General features: G+C 40.9%; 1 protein-coding gene across 1 annotated transcript in view; it reads right to left on the bottom strand.

Annotated features, from left to right (window-relative positions):
- Window positions 1-994: 994 nt before the first annotated feature.
- The window catches only part of Ar (androgen receptor), a 167313-nt gene continuing 146144 nt past the window's right edge, over window positions 995-22163 (bottom strand). Inside the window, exons 4-8 of the mRNA XM_051142056.1 lie at window positions 12714-13001; window positions 7531-7675; window positions 4183-4313; window positions 3198-3355; window positions 995-2338 (exon numbers count right to left, since the gene is read on the bottom strand). Coding sequence (XP_050998013.1) covers window positions 2183-2338; window positions 3198-3355; window positions 4183-4313; window positions 7531-7675; window positions 12714-13001 — 878 coding nt within the window. The 3' untranslated portion in view covers window positions 995-2182. The remainder of the gene's footprint in view (window positions 2339-3197; window positions 3356-4182; window positions 4314-7530; window positions 7676-12713; window positions 13002-22163) is intronic.

The following is a 22163-nucleotide window of genomic DNA, read 5'->3' as shown; positions in this document are numbered from 1 at the left end:
CAACACAGAAATCAGAGAAGGAAACTTGTGTGTATCATGTCAAGTCACTCAGAAACTATGTCTCAATCAACATAGTATACCAACTGAAATGGGCAGCTTGGGGCTGGCCCTTGATTTCTTAAGCTCAGCAAGGAAGTGAAGAGCTGAGTGAGGAGGAAAGATTCAAATGCAAGAGTGGGTAGGCATTCCTCCTGCACTCAAGGTTGAGGAACAAAGTCCACAGCAAAGAAGGGTGCCAACAGACTATATGAAACCAGTGACCCAGGGCATACCCTGAGTTTATAGGTATAGTCTATTTATAGACACACCAGCCAGATCTGTCCAGTGAGAGTCCTGGGTCTATAGAGTGTCTCAGTGGTCCTGCACCCTCTGACTGAGGCAACAACTATGGTGGGGGAATCTGAGTGACTTTAGCCAAAGTCATCCCAGTAACTGCAATAGAGGAGGATGAGCAAATTTGTGCCCATCTAGCCAGATAGTGTTTATCTGGCTTTAGAATTTGCCTCTGAAGATGTCAGCAGTCTGCATTCTCTTCTGGCCTTCGCTCTCCATGATTTCTGCCGGTGGGTATGCTGGATGGGAAGGAGAGCACTGTATGCTGTCTGGTTCTAGCGTCTTTGTTTTTTTATTTCCAACCTGGTTAGTTATTTAGTTTTCTCCTCCACCATGGTCTGGGTAGCCCCTTTAGTTGCTCTGAGGAGGAAATTGACATTTTTCCACTTGGTAGGAGTATATAGTCTCTGGAGGACAAGGGAAAGATCTCCAGTTTGTCTGGTCCCTTTGATAATTTCTTTCCAATGTGTCTAAGGGCTCCAGAAATCGGACTGTTGAAAGACATTGAGTGAGATGTCTTTTAGACTGTTGACATCTAAACATAGATGCTGTGGCTGCTGGTCGGCTAGCCTCGTGGTGGTGGTGGTAGGAGGGAGTTCTTAGCAGTGTTTACAAACATGCCCAAAGAAGGGAACAAGTTTTACCACCATGGCTTAAATGCTTTGTGGTGAAGTTCAGGCCCACCGAACACAGAAGAACTATGGAGAAAGAATGTGACTGCATGGAGTCTGTATATCCTTTAAAAGTAGAGGAAAAGATGATTGGACTAAGTGATCAACTATTCACTGCCCCGAAGGGAGAACGGCTAAACCATCACGTCTTTTTCCTCTGACTCCAGCCGTAAAGCTCTTCTATGGCTCATGCATGGAAATATGAACACAGATCTGAATGGAGCCTTCCAAAGAGTCAGATCTTTCTGCTTTCTTCTCACTGACCTAACATCAGTGGAAGTGGCCAAGTTTTGGCTAAAGAGAACATTTAGTTCAAAGCTCTGAGAAAAGCTGTCGAAAGTCAATTGAGGATGGAAGCAGAGGGTGAGAGAGAAAAGGATTTGAAGGAGGAGGCATTCACATGCAGACAAGTTTTCAAACAAGAAGCACATTTCAGAACAATGAATTTCACTGCAACTGAGCACTCTAGCACTCAGGGACAAAGGCTGTGGGGAGGTAATGGTTATCCATCTGTCCTCCTTGTCCTCTTTTCTCTCTACCCTATCAGTAAGCTTCAGGGTCATCCTGCTCTTTAATGGCAATAGCCATTAGCAACAACTGAAGTTTCCCGCAGAGAGACAGGATGAAGAAAAACAGTGACTCCTCATGGAGCTGTGAGCTTTACTTTCTTCTAGTCACTGTTGGCTTCTTTGGGAATCCTATGTATTTATTTATATACCGTGAAGAAACAAACTTAGTATTTTTTTTTTGGCTTTTCATTTTCTGTTTGTTTCTTCCCCAGATACTTATAGCTCTCTAAACTTGCCATGGCATAAGGTGAGTAAACATTTGCGTGGTTGGCACACAGCACAGTGCTGGAAACAAGCACAACTGACACTGGGCCACATGAGGATCATCACAGATTCAAAGAGATACAACACAACTCAAAACACAGGCAAGAGCCGCAACAGGCAGCAGATTCAAAATGTGCCATGGGAGAGTGAAAGAGGGGGAAAAGGAGAAAAAGAAAGATGGAAAAGCCCAGGAACTAGAACCGAGGAACATGTTCATGACTGCTGTACATCAGTAGAGGAATTTCCCCCAAGGCACTGCAGAGAAGTAGTGCAGAGTTATATAACAGGCAGAAGACATCTGAAAAAGGGAACGAGGTGGGTTTGCGTATGAGGGTTTCCAAATCTTCACTGTGTGTGGAAATAGATGGGCTTGACTTTCCCAGAAAGAATCTTGGGCACTTGCACAGAGATGATCTCTGCCATCATTTCAGGAAAGTCCACGCTCACCATATGAGACTTGATTAGCAGGTCAAAAGTGAACTGATGCAGCTCTCTTGCAATCTGTAGGGAGAAGGAGAGGCAGAGTAAACTTGGCTTAATAAAAACTTGGCTTTTGCCCAGCTCTCCTCCCACCTCAGAATTCCAGTACCTTTAGCATTTTGTCCCTTTGCCTATCCTTGACCCTGCCCAGCTAGTGTGTGTGTGTGTGTGTGTGTGTGTGTGTGTGTGTGTGTATGTGTGTGTGTGTGTGTGTGTGTGTGTCTACCCATTTGTTTGTCTAAGGGCTCCTAGAGATGGTTTTCACTACTTCAAGTCCTCTGACTTAGGAACGAGTGTTCCTCTCCTCCTCTCCTCCATTATATATACACACAAACTCCTTTTATGAGTCTTTCTACCTTCCTCCTTCCCACTCTACGTTTCCTTTTTCCTCCTTCTACACACATACACACACACACACACAGAGACAGAGACAGAGAGAGACAGAGAGAGAGAGACAGAGAGAGGGAGAGAGAGAGACAGAGAGAGACAGACAGAGACAGAGAGAGAGAGAGAGAGAGAGAGAGAGAGAGAGAGAGAGAGAGAGAGAGAGAGAGAGAGAGAGAGGCAAACTCACATGTACATGACTCAAGGAAAAGAGGAAGAAACAATATCTAGACCTGTTTTGTCTGCGTGGGGAACTCATCTGCCTTAAGCTTCTTCCCTGCAACCCAACTCCTCCACCCCTTTCACAACATCCAGCTGGGACACTGTGACCTGTGTTCCTTTCTTCTCCATTGCATTTTCTTCTTGGACCATACTCAAAGCCAGAGGCAAATGGAAGCACCTCCCAACAGGTGGTGCCAGACCCTAGAGGAGCTTATTATCACTGGGCTCTATCAGGCTGCTCTCCCTGATAAAGCACCCTCTGTAGTTTGCTTACAGGCTGCACAGAATCCAGGAGCTTGGTGAGCTGGTAGAAGCGCCTTGAGCAGGATGTGGGATTTTTTCTTTTGCATGCAATGATACGATCGAGTTCCTTGATGTAGTTCATTCGAAGTTCATCAAAGAATTTTTGATTTTTCAGCCCATCCACTGGAACTGATGTGGGATGAAGACAGAATGGGGAGGGGAAGCATGCCCACGAAAGAGCGTTAAACAAAGCACCAAGTTTTCTGACCACAAAGCTTACCCCCCACCCCCACACAGAGGGAACCATCTATTTGGTTTTCTGTCAGTTGAAGCCTGTGCCTGGGGCCTTCAGAGTAAAGGATTGCTTTTCTGTTCCTAACATGGAAGCAGCTAGGTAAAATGGACTGAACTTTTTCTTTTCTTACTAGTTGTTCCATGTACCCATTTCTCAGGTCCCAACTTTTTTGTTCTCCATCCAACTGTGATTTATACATTCAAGAAAACCTGGCTTATCAAATACCAAATGCCTCCATTCTGCGCCATTACATTTTGCTGAGAGGAGACATTCAAGAAAGATTCTTTGGCTGCCAAGTGAGGCCTGTCTTAGTTGCTCACATCAGCCTCCTTTGGTTGTTAGAAGAGGAAATGTCCCACGGAAGATGATTCTCTCCTACTGTACTCTGCAAGGAATGCAAGGTAGCTGGTGCCTAGTTCTTCATTAGAGGCTATAGGAAATTTCAAAGGCCTCTTCTAACCTCCTTAAAAGGCCTCATCTCCATGAGGGAATGAGAGTAGAGAGTCTGAGAGTCCAAATTCTACCAATGAAACCGATCTCAACACATAAAATTGGTCTTTGTGAAGAGAAGGATGCTGAAGGGATATGGAGGACGGAGGGAGGAAGGGAGAGGGAGAAGAAGGGGAATGTGCATTCTCCTTCATAACAGTTTTGTGGCAAATGTAGGCCTCCTGGAGCCTATGTGCTTCCAGTGGCATCCTCTGCAGCCCCAGGCACTTACTAATGCTGAAGAGTAGCAGTGCTTTCATGCACAGGAATTCCTGGGGGGTTATCTGGAGCCATCCAAACTCTTGGGACAGATGCCTCATGCGGACACATTGGCTGTACATCCGGGACTTGTGCATGCGGTACCTAAGCAAGAGACACAGATGAAAAGGAAAAAAAAATGAGGGGAAGCTTCTAGCCAGTCCACACAAAATGTTTCTTGTTGTCCCTCCCACGCAAGATTCTCCAAGAAAAACTGACTATTTGCTCTGCTAGGACTTCAGTGACAAGGAACTATGCTGTTCTCCCTGTGCCCCAAACTTCTGATATCCAGATGAGGACTCATCTTCCCTGGTCAGGATATGATTTAGCACATGGAATTTCCAGGTCTGCATTTCCTTTCGGTTTCCTGAGTCAGGGACCGGAAAGCAAAACCAAATGAACACAATGGGGCAGGCACATGGTCTCCCTGACTACAGTGCTAGGATCTCAGCTACAGCCAGAGCTAGAAGCGGCCATCTAGGCAGCCCATGTCAGGATTTTTCAGAGACTACTCAGACAATCTGCTCTTAATGTAAGAATGCCAGGATTTGTAAGTGGCCACAGGTGTTTATCTTGTCAACACCCCTGCCTGCCATTTCCAGCAATAGAAATTTAATCATTTCTTTAAAAACACCTAGAAATAGATATAAATTGCACATTGTCCTTTCACAATAACTTCCAGTGCTTCTAAATGAGCTAGGGATGTTTTGTAATGTCTATTCTCGATGACCTCTGCAGATTCGAGCCCACTCCCTCACAGACTGGCTGTTCCTCACCACACTTTGGGAGTTGTAAACATCTGTGAGCTGTTTTCTTATAGTGAGTTGTGAACAGATTATCACATTATCACCTATAATTTATATGGGTACGTGGCCAAGGATCGGACAGCCTCAGGATGGAGGCAACCTCTCTGTTCCATGTCTGGCTCTGGCAAGCCTCTAAGAAAAGACACAGTATCTCCAACTAGTAGGTCCACCTAGTAGATGAGATGTGTGTGTGTGTGTGTGTGGGTGGTGTGGTGTGTGTGTGTGTGTGTGTGAGAGAGAGAGAGAGAGAGAGAGAGAGAGAGAGAGAGAGAGAGAGAGAGAGAGAGAGAGAGAGAGAGAGAGAGAATTAATTTGTAGCATGTGAAAAAAGGAAGGGGAATTTGACACCAGCCTAACTGCCTAAGTGATGAGGACAAAGACCTCCCAGATGGACTATAAAGGCTATGTTTTGATATTCTAGTTTTCAAGCCCGGGGCACAGGCTGAGCAGGCTTGTCATTGCCTGAGCAGAAGCTCTGCAACCTATCTTATAGAGACCTTGGCTGCCCTAGAGAAGGAGAGAAGGTAGCAGGTGGCGAATTATTCAATCCAGGCTGAAATCCAACTGGACAAGGGAAGTGTTTAGATGGTATCACAAGTCAATTGAGCAGAACAATGCTGCTCTAAGCTCTTTTACCCTAGAGGACATTTGAGTAAGTTCTGCTGCCCCTGGAGCCTGGCTCTCCTCCGGCTCCATTGTATTTCCGCGCCTCTGTTGATGTCAACACCGCAGTGTTTGAAATCATGGTCCTGGCATAAAGAATCCTAGAATATTGCTGCAGGCCCCTGAGACAGAAAAGATAGAGACTGGATTGGAAAGAAGAGGAATAATCAATGAAAGGAATTCAAAGAGGAAATAAACAAGAAGTGGGAGAAACAGTTGGGAGAGGATTAAAGGAAGGGAAAAGGAAGGGCAGTAGGGGGTAAAAATAAGGGTAGGAATGGAATTCACAAAAAGCAGAAGTAGGCTGCCATAAAAAGAGTAGAGAAAAGGAGACTAGAAGATCAGAAAACACTGAACATAGTACCTGGCACATGGTAAGTGCTTAGTTAATCATGTGTTAGGAAGGTACTGTTATATTATTCATCATTCTATGATGAGAGATGTATGACTCAGAAAACTGCAGCAATTTTCCCATGGTTATAGAGCTAGAATTTAAGACCATTATCCTTACAACATAGGATTTACACAAAGAAGGAAAGAATGAAGAAAACTTTACTGAGAATAGGGGTGGCATTTCATAGAGTTGCACATGGGTTTTTCCAGCCCCAAGTCCCCATCTATCTTCCTGGGCCTCAGGTGATAGCAATTAATGATTGTCAACTGGAGAGTGCTGCCTTCCCATTGGACAATAAAAATGTAGTGGGGCAGGCCGCTGTCAAAATGACTGAAACCTTACTTATCAAGTAGGTATGAGAGAGACTAAATGCAAAATTGCATAACATGTTGCACAATGAAAACCTCATTCCAAAATGTGAACAGCATCTATGTTGAGAAAGAGGTCTAGATATTTGTAGGGATTCCGATGGCTATAATGCAGTGGGTTTCTACAAATGGAAGAGTGCTTTGTTTTAGGACCTTTGTGGTTTGATAGATCTAAGCCTGATACCTTCAGAAGTCCCAAGGTATCTTCTCATGAGATGGATAAGACCTCATTTAAAAGCTGAGGCAGGGTGCCCAGGAGTGAGAAGGCAAGGAATGTTTGAAATTGATCAGGGTAGAGAACTCCAAAGGGTCTCAAGGTTCTAAAAAAGGTGGCATTAGTACCTAAGGAGTTGATTCAATCAAGATAAGCAGGGTCTTAAGGGTAGGCAATGAATAGTTATGGGGCTTTACAAAGTCTTCCCCAGAAGATGGCATTGTAGGTAACTGTTGGAAGGTCTGGAAACCAAAATCCTAGTGGCTATTCTTAGCTTCTGACTACCAGGGCTGGCTAGGTTGAAAGAGAGCAGCTGGGGACACTTACTCTGCCTTTCATGGCAGTGCTATGTTTAAAGGAACCACGGGCCCGTGAGTTTTATTTAAAGGCCCAAAGGAGGAGGAAGCTTAATTCGTGCCCTCACTGAAAAAATTCTCTGTAATGAAACTAGCTCAAGGTTCTTGGGAAAGTTATTCAGGTCAGCTCCATTCACAGTGCCACTGCAAAATCTCAGATGACAGATGCTGAGAACACCATCACTATCAGGGAAAAGGGGAAAGGGAATGAAAATGGGATCCCTAGCCTAGCCTGTCTCCTTCCTTTCTTCCCCTTCTTATTCCTTTTCTCACACTTTCCTTTCAGGTCCTTTCTCTTTTCTTTCTCATCCAAAGAAAGAAGATGTTACTCTTCAGTAACATCTACTTAAGAAATAGATTTAATAGACCAATGTTTTATGTTGATCCATACCTCCCACATCCTAAAAGACATGTCTCATGGGCAGAGTCCTGGCATGAAAGCAATTGTTCTATAGATAATGATTGATGGACTTCCTCAGTGGTAGCAAAGGGGCAAAAAAGATCATCCCAGGAGTACTTACTCATTGAAAACCAGGTCAGGAGCAAAGTAGAGCATCCTGGAGTTGACGTTAGTGAAGGATCGCCAACCCATAGCGAATACCATGAGTCCCATCCAAGAATACTGAATGACTGCCATTTGGTCATCCACATGCAAGTTGCGGAAGCCTGGAGAAGATGAGGCAGAGACAAAGTCAGATTGCTACTGGTGGGAAGGATTATGTCTGGGCCTCTGCTTTGGTGAATAATTGGCCTTCACACAGCCTCTGAGGAGCCCTAAAGAACGTCACTGCTGGCTGTTGACAGAAGGGTGGTAGAGTAGAAAACTCTGTATGGTGGGGACCCATTCTCTCTCGTTGAGCTCTTCCAGTAAGATCATGATGGCATCAAAAGAGAGTTACAATCGAACACTACTTATAATGAGCTGACTCTTTTCTGAGCCTCTTACTTCTATTAGTCATTTATTCTTCACTGGGAATAATATAGGTATGCCTATTATCCCCACTCTGCATCAGTGAAAACGAGTTACAGAGAAGCCCAGGAATATGTTGAAGGTTATATGGTTGTATCTAGCAGACAGATTTCCCAAGTCCACATTCTTAATCATTACACCTTTGGCAAGATTTGCTTTAATTGCCAGTTCTCCTACGTGGACAGCCCTTCTCACTTTACAAAGCTGTCTTCCAGTTGTAATTTGATGTTGGCCATGACACAATCCTGCGAGAGGGATACTCTTACAGATCTGCAAATTATGGGAGGTGGTTAATACATTGCTTTCTTTATGCTCCCCTTTTAGGCTTTTTTTCCTCATGAATCTCTTTGTACCCCATGCTTTCTTCCCCCCCCCCACTTAAATCTGACCCTCCTAGTTTTATACCCTTCTGCTACACCAAAGCTGCTTCTGTTATACAGAAACAGGCTCCCTGTGACCTGTTTCACTAGGTTAATTTCTTGTCACTGGCCTTCTGATAAATTGGGTCCCATCCCTTCTTTAAAAATTACAATTTGTTGAATCCCTCATGTCTTGCTAGGCTTCTACCCAGGCAGATGGCTTTGCTTATGATGAAACACTCACCTATATTTCAACTGTGTTTCAAATGCCTATATTTCACCTATATTTCAAATGCCTCTGTGAAGCATTTTACAAATTATTCAAAGACATTGGCCCATGATTATTCTTTACTTTTTCGTGGACCCTGAAGTAGCTTAGCTGACTAAAGAACTTAGTTCAGAATGTTGGGATTTATAAATGGACACATCTTTCTTCTCTATAAGACATCAAGCTTATCTTCTTATTTATCTCCGCCCCTGCCCTAACACATAGCATAGCCCAGATACTTGACTGGGCACTTGAAAAACATTAGACAGATGAGGTATGAGTCCTAAATACTTTTCATTCACTTTTATAGAACGGGAATTTGGCTCCTTCCAAATGGCTTCCCTAAGTCTGTAATAACACATATGTAGAGTATATATTGTCAAGTTTTCCTGGAATTTTCTAATTCTTTGCATAGTTAAAAATTTTAAAGTATTACTCCTAGCTCATCCCTACCAGTGCATCAATTATTTTTCTCCCACAAACTCAGAATTATCATTAAGAATATTTCTTTCATTTTAGAGCAAGCATCTGTGAATTGCTCTCAATTGATATGAATGACCCTAGACGACAGGCATCCTAGATAATGCTTATTTTATCAACATGGAACCTAAAGATTAGGACAGTTATATGACTTGCCCAAGGTCATGCAGTCAATATGGCTGAGCATTTTCTAAGCTATGAGCTATGTGAGGTCTTCACTATCAAAACGCTCTCTGCTCACTCACCCCCTTCCATTTTCATTTTGTTTTAGGTTTCAATTCTCCCAGTCATAAAGCTATTCTAGAGGTCTTCATAGCACTGCACTTGGTAATCTTAGTTTCTAGGTTTTCTTCATTGTACTGACAAATTGACAGACTGGCTGCAGTCTCAAATTTCAGAAACTTTCTCTCCTGGAACCATTGTATAGTATAGAAGCCCTGGGTCTGACTCTTTCCTATAGAAGACAAGAGGCCAGGTTTAATGAGGCAGCATTTAAGGTTCTCATTGGGAAAGAATCCTGAGAGTTTCAACCCTGAGCATCTGTGATACAGTAGATAGAAAAAAACTGTGGTTAGTAAGCTTTGATTTTCTGGTGAAACGTGTGAATCTGAAGGTACTGAAGGGGAGAGTATTAAACTGTCTTGATATCAAAAAATTATCTATACAGATGCTTGCCCCACTCTCCAACACCAGATAACTAACAAAAAGGTGAAAAGCAGGCATTTCAATTAGGCTGCAATACTAACTAACAGTACTTAGAGCTGCTTAGCACTCAGACACAATATTTATGTACACACCAACAATGTAATTCTGGTTGTAATACTTGACTATTCTTTTCCTGCACCACCTTTGAAGTAGCCTGTCCAGACTGCTTGTGTAATAAGAGAAGACAGGGGGAAACTATAGTCTTAGGCAGTGTTAGACTGTTGTGATGAAATACAGAGGAATTATGCTCAGGTTTTGAGACACAACCAAGGAGTAGATGGTGTTTCTTTTTTTTTCTTCTTCTTATTAGAATCTAATCAACATTATTACTGGCAATCATCTACACTACTGGAAGTATATTATTCTCATGTCTAGTCTGGGGCAGTGTGTGAAAAACAAGGCCTGGAAATTTTTGCTGCTCCAGTGCAATAGCCAGCCAAAAATTTCAAAGAAGAGAGTTCAAACCAGAGTGTCAATGTATGAGCTCTACGGAAGGCTGGTGGCAATTTAGATTGAGCTTAATGAAAGTTATAGCTTTAACATCCAATCATCATAATTATAAGCTATGATTTAGAGAGCAGCTACTGTGTTTCACCTCCTGTACTAGGTTTTCTTTATATGTAAACTCTACACTGATGACAGTTCTCAAAGTGTTCTACCAACTCCAAAAAATGAGGAAAGAGCTTCCTAAAGTCCTGTGATTTATTCAAGGTTATGTATTAGTTCATAGCTAGAATTCCAATCTAGATCCATCTGATTCTAAATATAGGGTGTCTATACAATCGACAATCAAGGGTCTCCAATTTTTAAATATAATTTTAATGTGCCAGCCACCTTATAAGAAAATTTCCAGATATTATCACCATCACAGAAAATGAACAACAAAATTCTTCTGACTAGGTTCTTGTATAGGACAGAAACTCAAATGTTGAATGTGCAAATTATGTGAACTAGTAGGTGATAATGGACAATTTGAATAGCCATTCTTCTGAATGCAGTAATCAGTTTCCTTTATGAGCTATTCTTCTAAATGATTCAGTGTCAGAGGTCATTTATTCCGGAAAGACAGACGCTTAACTGATTTTGGCTTGCAGATTCGTTAATGATAGAAGGTTCCCCATGCTAAGGGTTGAACCATGGGCAGCCAGTATTTCCAGGTAAAAGAAATTCTGCCTTGGCTGTCTGTACTAGGTTATTTCTAAGATGACTTAATTAGAAATAAAAGTATTTGAGCTCAAGCTCTGGTTCCATTTTTTAAAGTAACTAATGCAGTAAGTTAGTTAACTTCTTTGAGCTGTGGTGTGTGAAATAGATATAACAGGATCATTTTTGAGACTCATATATATAAAATGAGACATGTTAAATATTTGGAAGTTGAGAATCTCCTCTAAAAATGGCATCAAGACAGCCAGCTGGATAAATGATAATAATGTCTTTTTTTTGTTTGTATTCTTGCTCCCCATGTGAGCTCTCAGTTTTGGCACAGTGCATATCCAGCAACAGTCCTTGGGCTTCCTGCCCAGTAATCTTATTGGCTACTTAAACTCAGTTTTCTGATATCAGAAAATAGTAAGGAAGTTTTAGAAGCTGGGACTGAGGCCTCGTGAGTTAGAAACACAAAATGAGTTCTTGACAATCAACATGCAATGTTTTCAAAAGTAGAAAGCCCATTATAGGATTCATGTGGTCTTCTAGGAGGTTTTGGCCCCTCATTGTAAAGCCCAAAATGACAGAAATGGAGGGCCATTACACAGACTTCATAGGCTAGAATTCACAGGTTGGCATGTGATTTGAAACTTGGAGAGCCTGGGCTCAAGTTGTGTTTATTTTATTTTATGGCTGTCTGTCTGTTGGAACAAATGCATGCACTTTTATCTTTAACTATAAGATAATCACAGCCATGTCAGAATTTAATTTTATGTAAAACAGAGGAAGGAGCATCTATTTCATATGCAATTCTTACTATAGATGAATCAGAAAACTGCTTTTTTTTCACTATAAATTTCTATCTGAATAGCAGTTTTCATTAAAAGGTGAGTTAATCTTTGACTTGACAGGAGGAGACTTGGTTGTTGATATTTCAAAAGAATCTTTGAATCATATAATCTGGGATTAGGAGAATCGTTAAAGAGCATATGCTTCAGTGCCTTCCAAAATGAGTTCCCAAGAGCCACACAAGTGTATGGCAACGCCTAGTAGCTTATGACTTAATTGGGGGAAGTACTGAGGGAAACAAAATGAAGAAGTTTTGAAGATTAAGCAAAGATTCTAGCTTTGAATCAATGGAGTCTCTTGGATCTGTGTAAATTTTTTTAAAAAATAAACCCTTTGTTTGCTAAAGAGATGTTTGTGAATGCATAGATAAAAGATCTTTAAAACTTTCCTAATCTATTATCATTAAAGAATAAGGTTTGTTTAAGTAACCGATGGCTTAAGTAAGGTAGTTCCCACTCATTACTGGAGATTTCCCAAGAGAAGTAACATCATCACCAGTCTCAGAAGGGTAAAGGATCACAAATGGGATTTGATTCAAACCCAAGTATTCAGACTTCCGGCTTTCTTTCTACCTTACCGTAGAAAAATTCTTGTGAGATAGCTCAGGCTTAATACTACCTCTAGAGGGAACTTCCATAAAAGAATATCTTGAAGTTTATGTAGCTGTAGCTGTAAGATATGTGGTTTGATGTTTTAAAAAAAAAAGAATAAATTCTGTGCATTAGTGGAAGGGTGAGGGGGAGTGGCAAGCTATCTTTTCTCTTGCTTTCTGAGTCTCAATTCCCTCAATGTTAAAGTAGGACTTTTTCTGTGAAAATCATTTCTCCATAGCGTGACATTGAAGGCTGCACAAGTTAACAAGCACCTAGGCCAAAGAACCGTTCAATAATTATGATATCCCTTATCCCACATCCTCATTTTCCTTACCAGGCAAGGCCTTAGCCCACTTGACCACATGTACAAGCTGTCTCTCGCCAAGCTCGTTGAGGCTAGATAACAAGGCAGCAAAAGAATCAGGCTGGTTGTTGTCATGTCCAGCACACACCACTCCTGGCTCAATGGCCTCCAGGACATTAAGAAAGATAGGCTGACATTCATAGCCTTCAACGTGTGACACTGTCATCTTTTGGGATGGGTCCTCAGTAGGGCTGCTGGCATTGGAATTTTCTCCTTCCTCCTGTAGTTTCAGATTTCCAAGTTTTTTCAGCTTACGGGCTATAGAGAAATAATAGAAAAGTGAATTTATTATCAGTGGCCCAAAATACACACTACAGTTTCCCTTTTAAGAACAGTAACTGAGCTAAAAAAAAAAAAAAAAAAAAAAACAATAAATATATTTTTCTCTCTGGTCATAGAGTCTAAGCTTCTTAAGGGCTGGTGGAATGAGTGAGTCACTATCCTTAATCCCTGTTAAGCTTCAAACTTTCCTATGCTGCTTTCTCCTTGGTCCAGACCATTCTAGCATGTCCTTGAATCAGCTCTGCCTGAATGTAGACATCAGTGTTTATACCTGGGACATCCAATCAATTCATTTACAAAAACATATATGACTGATGTTTTATTCATCTATTAACCACACTTCCATTGGCAAATACTTGTTTTTAGGTAACACAATGAACATAGGCCTTGCTCCCATTTTTTAGAAGAGAAACAATTCTGAAAAGGGCCAGAATAGGAAAAAGTATAAAAGAGGCATCATGATGAGGAAAAAAAAAAGATTTTTCTGCATGGTAAGGTTAAGAAATACTTTACATCAAAGGTGGCATTTTACCTAGAGCTTAAATAGCAGTAAGAATTTCACCACGTAGAAAAGGGCATACAGAAATGGGAGCAACGAGAAATCAGTGTGCCTATAGTTTATATTGTATATATGGAAAGAATGGCTATCTATGGTGGTAGTGGCCTGGCTTTAATGGATTACGTGTATTGTGTTAAAAAGTATAGCTTTGTCTTATAGGAAAGAAGCAAAGAAGGAACATGTAGACAAAACAAAAATGTGAGTGTGTCTATATTTGACCTTAAGAAGTCCTGACTTATAGGTCACAGGCAAATACAAAATGTTGTAAATAAGAGTTATGCAAATGCACTTATATTAGAGAAAGCAACTAAAAATCTTGTTGAATGAAAATCTGGAAGTATTCTTTGGGTGCTAAAGAGGTACCAAAAAGTATACCACCTTGGAAATTAGGTCCCTTTTCTCTATACAGACATTCTTTTTAGCATTGGGAATTGAACACAGTTCAAACTTAATAAGTACTCATCACTGAACCAATATTCTAAATCCTCACTTTTATTTTCAATTTTGAGACTAAAAATTTACAAAGTTGACCAGGCTTGCTTTGAATTCACTTTGTAACTTAGGAAGGACTTGGATTTGTGATTCTTCTGTATCAGCTCCCTGAGAATCTGGAAATACATGTCTTTGCTACCAGGCTGAGCTCTCACTCACACACATATTGGTACTTAAGATGCTCCGAGGATGGAAAAGTTGCCACACAGTCATGTCATTGTAAAGGTTCAGAGACTAGATTTACTGCAGTTGAGAACTTAAGCACCAAATGGGAATTACGTTTAGAAAATAGTCTGATTATCCTTTATATCTTTAGACTACCAAGTCATCCCACCTTGGGACTAATGAGCAGGAATTGTCTGGTGTTCTTCCCACCACACACTAAAGTGCCTCAGATGTTGTCTGAATGATATTCATAGTTGATCATGTACCATAACACATATTGATTTTCTTCTTTAGCAGAAGTGAGAAAAAAATAAGGTAAAAAGTTAGAACCTGTGATAGTATTTTTAAAAATAACATAATGTCCTGGACTCTATCATCTGTCCATAAAATGGAAATCATACTAGAATGCAGCCATTAGGATGCTAGATGTAATATTCTTTGAAACAACCACAGTAACAGTAATCTCAAACTCAGACCTTAAGAACCAACTTTCTGATATGTTCATACACATATACACATATGCATAAACTCTCTCTCTCTCTCTCTCTCTCTCTCTCTCTCTCTCTCTCTCTCTCTCACACACACACACACACATACACACACACACACACACACTTACTTTAAAAGTCCTCTGGCATTCCAATGGTTACTTTGCTCTGTTTTTCTGCGCACTTATATTGATAAGTATAAATAATTGAAAAGGTTGTAACTCTGAGATCTATCAAAAGCAGATGCACTGGGAGTAGACCATAAATTGTGTTTTTCTCTAATCCTTTAAAATAATAATTAAATAAATAAAGACATAAAATAAAGAGAAGTTGATCCCTCAGTTCAAGTGTATAAATGTGATAAAACCTACTATATATCTGCTTCTTGCTCCATAGAAAAATGACATATCTGGAACAGACTTTAAGCCCTAATGAGAAAAGTAAGGCTTTTCCTGTAAAGTCTGTCATACTCTTACTCAGTAAATCAATGTAATAATAGACTGCACGTTTGTATCATCACCTAGGCTGGAGAGGAGTATTAAGAAGAAAAGGGGAAAACAAGAAGCCTTTGCACCCAAGCCTGATTGCAAGATGATCTTGTCCAACAATCATTGCTATAGTATTTGGACATAGCCAGTAAGAAAGAAATATGTACATCCATTGCTGACTTCCACCTCCCACTAAAGACATAAGACTTGGGGTTTGGTAAGAACCTAGCCTATCTCCTCTCAGAGTGAGAGGCCTGGCTCTCATGATCTTTTGCCATTTGAACCTGCTTACACTAGAAAATCCACATTCTCTGTTTTTTATCATGTGGTTTCTCAGAATCCCAAAGTTTTACCTCCCTTGACTATAATCATTGTCCCTGACAATGAACTTTAGTAGCTTAGCATGGCATCTAGAATCAGAGAAACAAGGAGTTACAAAAATACTCAGTTCCTTGCCTAAATGGAGACATATTTGGGGTACTGTAGTGTTATAACATCCATAGCCTGGCAAACAGGAAGGGTCCTTAGAAATCATCTTATCCAGGCTTCACAGATTCAATTATACTCAGAATTTTCCCAGGAAAGACAGTGTATAGGTATATATGTAGAAGAATAGTTGGCATTCTGCCTGGCAAACTGGAATAAAATGCTTTACTGTCTTCCTAAGTCCAGAGGACATTCACACAGCACAAGAAAAATATCTCCAAACATGCATATTCTAAGTTGAACCCAACCCTTAGCTATAACTTTGAGATTCTCTTATTAGTTCAAAGTTCCAAGTTAAAGATGGAGAAGTTGAAACTAGTGAGGATAAAAAATATCTAGTGGCAGAACTAGGATTAGAACCCGGGCTCTTATTCTTAACTTAAAATCTCTTATGACTCATTGTTTCTTTTTACTAACGTGTTCCAGCTCTATTTCAATATGTACCTCTCTGAGCTCCTTTCTCAGCTTGCATTCTTTTATATAGTAGCCACAAGCTCTGTGTGTCTCTTTAAAATAATTAAGATAGAGGAAATAAAAATGTACTGCTTCAGTCTCACTGGACGTAATGCCAATGTTTAAAACCTACAAGTAGCCAGAACAGGACCGATATAGATCATTTCCGTTATCTCAGAGAGTCTGTTGAACAGTGCTGTGAATATGGCCTGCTCTCTGGGGGCAGCTGTTCTATTTGCCATGTTATACTAAAGCTCTTGATGAAGAAGGAAATAAGTCAAAATGAAAGATATACAGATGAATCCGCAGGATTTTATTCAGAAAGGTACAGGGACAAGGACAATAGTTGGTGCTGTTACAATTAATTAGATTTAGTCTCTTACCACTACTCTGTACAGTGAGTAAACTCTCAGTGAGATGATGACTGTGGGCCCAAGTGGATTCATTTTAAGCAAGATCAATATGCATAGAGACTGTGGAGAAGATCCATCAGGACAAAATTATTCCCATTTCTTTGAATTGTGCCAGTCAGAACTTGGCTGGCCTTTTCATATTTTATTCTAGAGCTATAAGGCATCTGCTTGAGGAAGAGCGTCTGCATTCCCATTTGCCTCCAGGACCCTTGCATAGTGGCGCAAGCTGCACCAGGTGTTCTGGGCTATCTGCCTGAAGAGCATGACTGTACTAAACATAATTGAAATCGGATTCCATTCATTCTGTGGGGATCCTCTGTTCTCTCTCTGCAGCAGAGGCCAGCATGTTGCTAGACGACTTGGAATCCTAGACAATGAAGCTTGCTAGTCTCAGCTGTTACTCTCAGTGCCCAAGGCCTTGTTTTCTTCCATGAAGGCCGCCCCCATGCTCCTCCCTTCCCCTGCACCTGAGCCCCAGAGTCAAAAATAATTCTCTATGCGAGGTACACACCATCTAAGTGCCATGGCAAAGGCAGAGGTTTACATAAGCCGAGTGGTGAAACAGAGAGGGGACGCAGTAAAAGTGCGTAGTTCTAATGGTATGTGAACGGTTCTATCTTATAGCTGTTTTTATACTTAGCTTAGGGTAGTAGTAAGAAATGATCCTCACAAGGTACCTTTTTTTCCATCTGATGTTCAGGGGCCTGGAAAGCTTTGATCCTAGTATATCATACCAGAGAGCTGTTTCATACCAAATTTCATGGTATGTTCCTAAGAGGGTCCACATGTGTTCAACCTGTAGTTTCTCTAGCCTTAAGGATCTTTAGGGATGTTTCCAGATTATATGTTTGTCTTCTAGGGTTATATTATCTTCTCACTCTTGGGCAGGGGGGGGGGGAGTGTAGGTGATGTTTCCAAAATCTGTGAAACTTTGAATTGCTGTGCCCAAGGCCGAGGATGCCTCTCTTCCTTATATTTCATCAAGGAATTTTGAGTATCAAAGAACTATCTTCTCTGGGAAACTAATTTTTAGAATGGCCTCTAAGATGCTGAGACCCAGAAGTACATGCATCTTCTTTCAGTTATGTAGACAAATAATAATATAGATGTTGTTATGAAAGTACTGAGCAAGTCATATGGAAGGTCCAATTCAGTTGAGTGTTAAGAGCTGGGCTGAATCAGGTGAGCTCTTAAAATACTGAGCTATTCCAATTAAAACCATCACCATTTAAGGGACTCAACAAAAATACTATTCTTTATAGCTGGCCTTGAAAGTGAGGTCTAGCTCTCTCTTCCACAGTTGCCATCAACTACCAAATAGCTCCTCAGCTAGGGATAAGGCCTCAGTGCCCTTCATCTTTCGTGCTGTAAGTCTTAACTGGCTACATATTGCACAGGTCTTATACTGTGAGTTGGTGTGTGCAATAGGTATGTCAGGTCCAGAAGACAGCATTGCACAGCGCTCCTCCTCATTCTCCAGTTCTTTCCTTCTTTCTGTTCCCTTTTCCAAGATGCTCTCTGAGCCTAGGTAAGGTGGAGTGTAGTGAGTGGGAGTAAATACATTCTATTATGAACCAACAGACTTCTTCACATGAGTTTTGGCCTCAAGAGTTTTGGGGCTATGGCATAAATCATATCAGTCATCTTTCCGTCTACTAGAATTAAAGTCAGTGGATCTTGCTAAATGACTTTGGGTTTAGAAGGTCAGAGGAATCCTAGATTATGAGCCAAGGAAGCTTCCCTCACCCATAGGGATTCTTTCTTCACTCATGTAGAAAGAGACACATTTATTTATTTATTTATTCACTCATTTATTGTGGTTCTTTGATTTTTAAAAATTATTTATTAATTCATTCATATTACATCTCAATAGTTATCTCATTCCTCCTTTCCTCCCATTCCTCCCTCCCTCCCATTTTCACCCTATTCCCCTTCCCTATGACTGTGACTGAGGGGGACCTCCTCCCACTGTATATGATCATAGGGTATCAAGTCTCTTCTTGGTAGCCTGCTATCCTTCCCCTGAGTGCAACCAGGTCTCCTCATCCAGGGGACGTGGCCAAAAATGGGGCACCAAAGTTCATGTGAAAGTCAGTCCCCACTCTTCACGTATCTGTAGAGAATGACCTGTCCCTTGGCTAGATTTGGGTAGGGGCTCAATGTTTACTGCACGTATTGTCCTTGGTTCGTGCCACAGTTTGTGCAGAACCAGAAAGGGAAGTATTTAAAAACGTGTGTGTGTGTGTGTGTGTGTGTGTGTGTGTGTGTGTGTACATAATTGGAGGAAGAAGAGTTGGGGTGAAAATTTTGTGAATAAAGCACACATATAGACAATTCTTAGGAATAAAATAGTTTTTGAAAATGAGGGCTCTGCCAAGGGGCATGTCCCACGAAAGCCTTCACTTACCAGGAAACTGAGACAGAGGGGAAGGCATCCTATTGGGACTCTAAATGAGAGACGCATGGGAGAACAGCAAAGTAAAAGGATCCAGAGGGTCCTAGAAATCTACAAGTAGAACAATATGATGGGCAGATTTGGGCCCAGGGGTCCCGCTCAAACTAAGGCACCAGCCAAGGACAATACAGGAGGTAAACTTTAAACCCCTTCCCAGATCTAGCCAATGGTCAGAATATTCTCCACAGTTGAGTGGAGAGTGTGATACGACTTTCTCACGTACTCTGGTGCCTCACATTTGACCATGTCCCCTGGAGGGGAAGACCTGGTGGCACTCAGAGGAAGGACAGCAAGTAGCCAAGAAGAGACTTGATACCCTATGAGAATATATAGGGGGACGTAATCCCCCTCAAGAACAGTCATAGGGGAGGGGAATAATGGGAAAATGGGGGGGGGGAGGAATGGGAGGATACAAGGGATGGGATAAACATTGAGATGTAACAAGAATTAAAAAAAAAAAAAGAAAAAAAAAAAAAGAAAATGAGGGCTCTGGACTTACACTGTCTCATTAGTAACAGTGGGTTTATTCCTGTGAGACCTAGCGTAGGAATTAGTCTCTCTGGGCTTGAGTTAACTCATGTATAAGCTGGAGATGATATTAGTACCTCAATCATAAGGTTATTTGAAGGAATACAGACACCATGGTGGCATTTCAGGGTGGAAGACAAATTCCACACCACTGAAAAGACTCACATATGGTGAAATATGCTCTGAGCTCTAGGATGAAGAAGAAAAACATAACACTGAAATTTTAAAATACAACGTTAGTATAAAAGGCTTATTGTTGATTGGTGGTAATAGTCTTATGGCATGTATAGTCAGGAACAAATCCTTTGTTTTCTCCTATAAGTTAGTTTTCTAATCTACTTGCTGGAAATGCGATCTGATTACTCTACAGGACTACTATGAGGATGAAATGAGGTAGGTCTAGTGAGACCTTTCTGCATCCTGTAGAAGTATATGCCAATGGCCAGGTGATGACTTTTCTCAAGAATGGACCTCTGGCAAGAAACACTCTGAAAAGCTGTTTGTAGAGGCAAACTGTGAGGAGTATCATTTTTCATTTGGGGTGAAGGATCAAAAGTCAGACTGACAGCATTCAGAGTCATTATATAATAGCAAGATCTAACTCACAGGGTTGTGATTTTCCAAAAGGCTGTGTTGGAGAGATGTGTGCACACTGCTTACTTAGCACAGAGTAAATAAGGTAGGCGCTCAGAGCATATTTCACCTTATGTGAATCTTTTCAGTGGTGTAGAATTTGTCTTCTCTTCTGAGATGCCACCATAGTGTTTATATTCCTTCAGAGGATCTTATAATTGAGGTACTAATATTATTTCCAGCTTACACGGGAGCCACAGAGAGTCTGATGGCTTTCACTCTTACTGAGCCACACATATTACCCTGTGTTCGAGCTCTTTATCCTAAATAGGTGAATGTTCTGGAAAAAAGTAACTTCTTTTGAAATGTAGTTTCCACTGTGACTAAAAACTAACAGGAAAGAGAATCAGAGTTGAAAGGATTACTAGCTATCAGTAGAACCCTTAGGGGCCTATGAATTGCTTCCAAGGTCTCTGGAAAGGCAAAGTGAGCTTTAATATGTGGCTGCACCTCCTTTCAAATTAGAGTGGCAGTGGCACAGTCTACACCTACATTTGGGGTTTCATGTCAGCATTTATTTGAAGAAAATATTCCATTTTCAAAATAAATATTGGGGGGAACCTAGATATTGTCTATGTTTCCCCCCACCTTACTTTATAGATGGGGAGACTAAAGGACAAAGGTAAAACACATAGTTAGTGGTAGAACAAAAGGCAGAAGAATCCTGGCATCTTAGCTTGCAGGGTTAGGTATGCTTTCCTTCAGCTTCACCGGCATGCTATTAGTAAGAAGTTAGCAGAAGTGGAAACAGGACTGAGTAAAATTTGGACAGGAACAACAGGTAAAGAACAAAGCCAGTCCTCAGTAAGTATGAAGTGAGAGCTTAGCAAGGGAATGAGACCAAGTGGGATTAATAAATGTATGACGAATACCCTCTTAGGCAAGAAGGCTCCTTGATTCCCACTCCCGCCTGCTGACTCCCATTCTCCTCCCAGCTCCAATTCTTGGTCAGGGGAAAGAATATCAAATTTTATCTTTCAAGGTTTATGTTGGACTATTTAGTCTAATGGTTTTTAGTTTGTGGAGGAGTAAACATAATTAATAATAGAATGATATGCAATGCTGCACATCCTTGTCAAAGCACAGAAACTATGTCCAAATATCCCTTCCCTGACTACTGAGCCAGAGGAAAGGACTGTCCAGATGCCATCCTGAGTGAGGAGCAAAGGGTCATTACCCCAAACTTGCTCCTGCGAAACTGTAGAACCTGGAAATGCTTTTGCATACCAAGTTTTCCACTGGAAAAAGTAACTACATAAATTTAGAGCATACATGCTTTTACAATTACATTTAAAGTGACATTAAAAACAAATGCGAAACAGTCCATGCTGAACAGGTCAGCATGACCTGGAAAGCAAATGAGAGTTGTTTTTTTTTTCTTTCTCTTTTTTTTTAAAGAAAGAAAAGAGAAAAAAGGAAAAAAAAAGCCCCAAATGTTAATAGCATTAATTCTGTCTGTCTGTGGTAAATAAAAAACGTATCATTGGTGTATTAATGGTTTTATCACAGGAAAATGTCACTAGCAGAAATATTCAGTATTCAAACAAACAGAAAGCAGTTAAAAAATAAACCACATTAGCCTTTCAATCCACATTAGGGAGGTTCTCATTGGTCAGATTAAAATTTTGCCCTGAGGTGGGGAGAATTTCCCTTCCAAAGTCCTTCCTTGGCTTTGTCTCCTCCAGAATATGGCTAAGTAAAGGGAAAGAGAAAGATTGTATGCATCATGAAAGGGTGCCGTGTGTGTGTGTGTGTGTGTGTGTGTGTGTGTGTGTGTGTGTGTGTGTGAATGCAGGTGGTGTTTGGAAAGGAGACAGAGCAGGAAAGGCAGGTCCAAATCAAGGAGAGAAAGGATTTTTACTTTCATTTTTGTCTGTTCTGGCCTTGCATAGAATAAGTGGAAGAGGGGGAAACTTCTTTCAACATGGAGGTTGTGGGAAGACAGAACAAAATACTGTAAATTCTAAGTGTTCCATCT

The sequence above is a fragment of the Acomys russatus genome, chromosome X (assembly GCF_903995435.1).
Source record: "Acomys russatus chromosome X, mAcoRus1.1, whole genome shotgun sequence".
Classification (NCBI taxonomy): Eukaryota; Metazoa; Chordata; class Mammalia; order Rodentia; family Muridae; genus Acomys; species Acomys russatus.
This window is presented reverse-complemented; position numbering and strand designations above follow the sequence as displayed.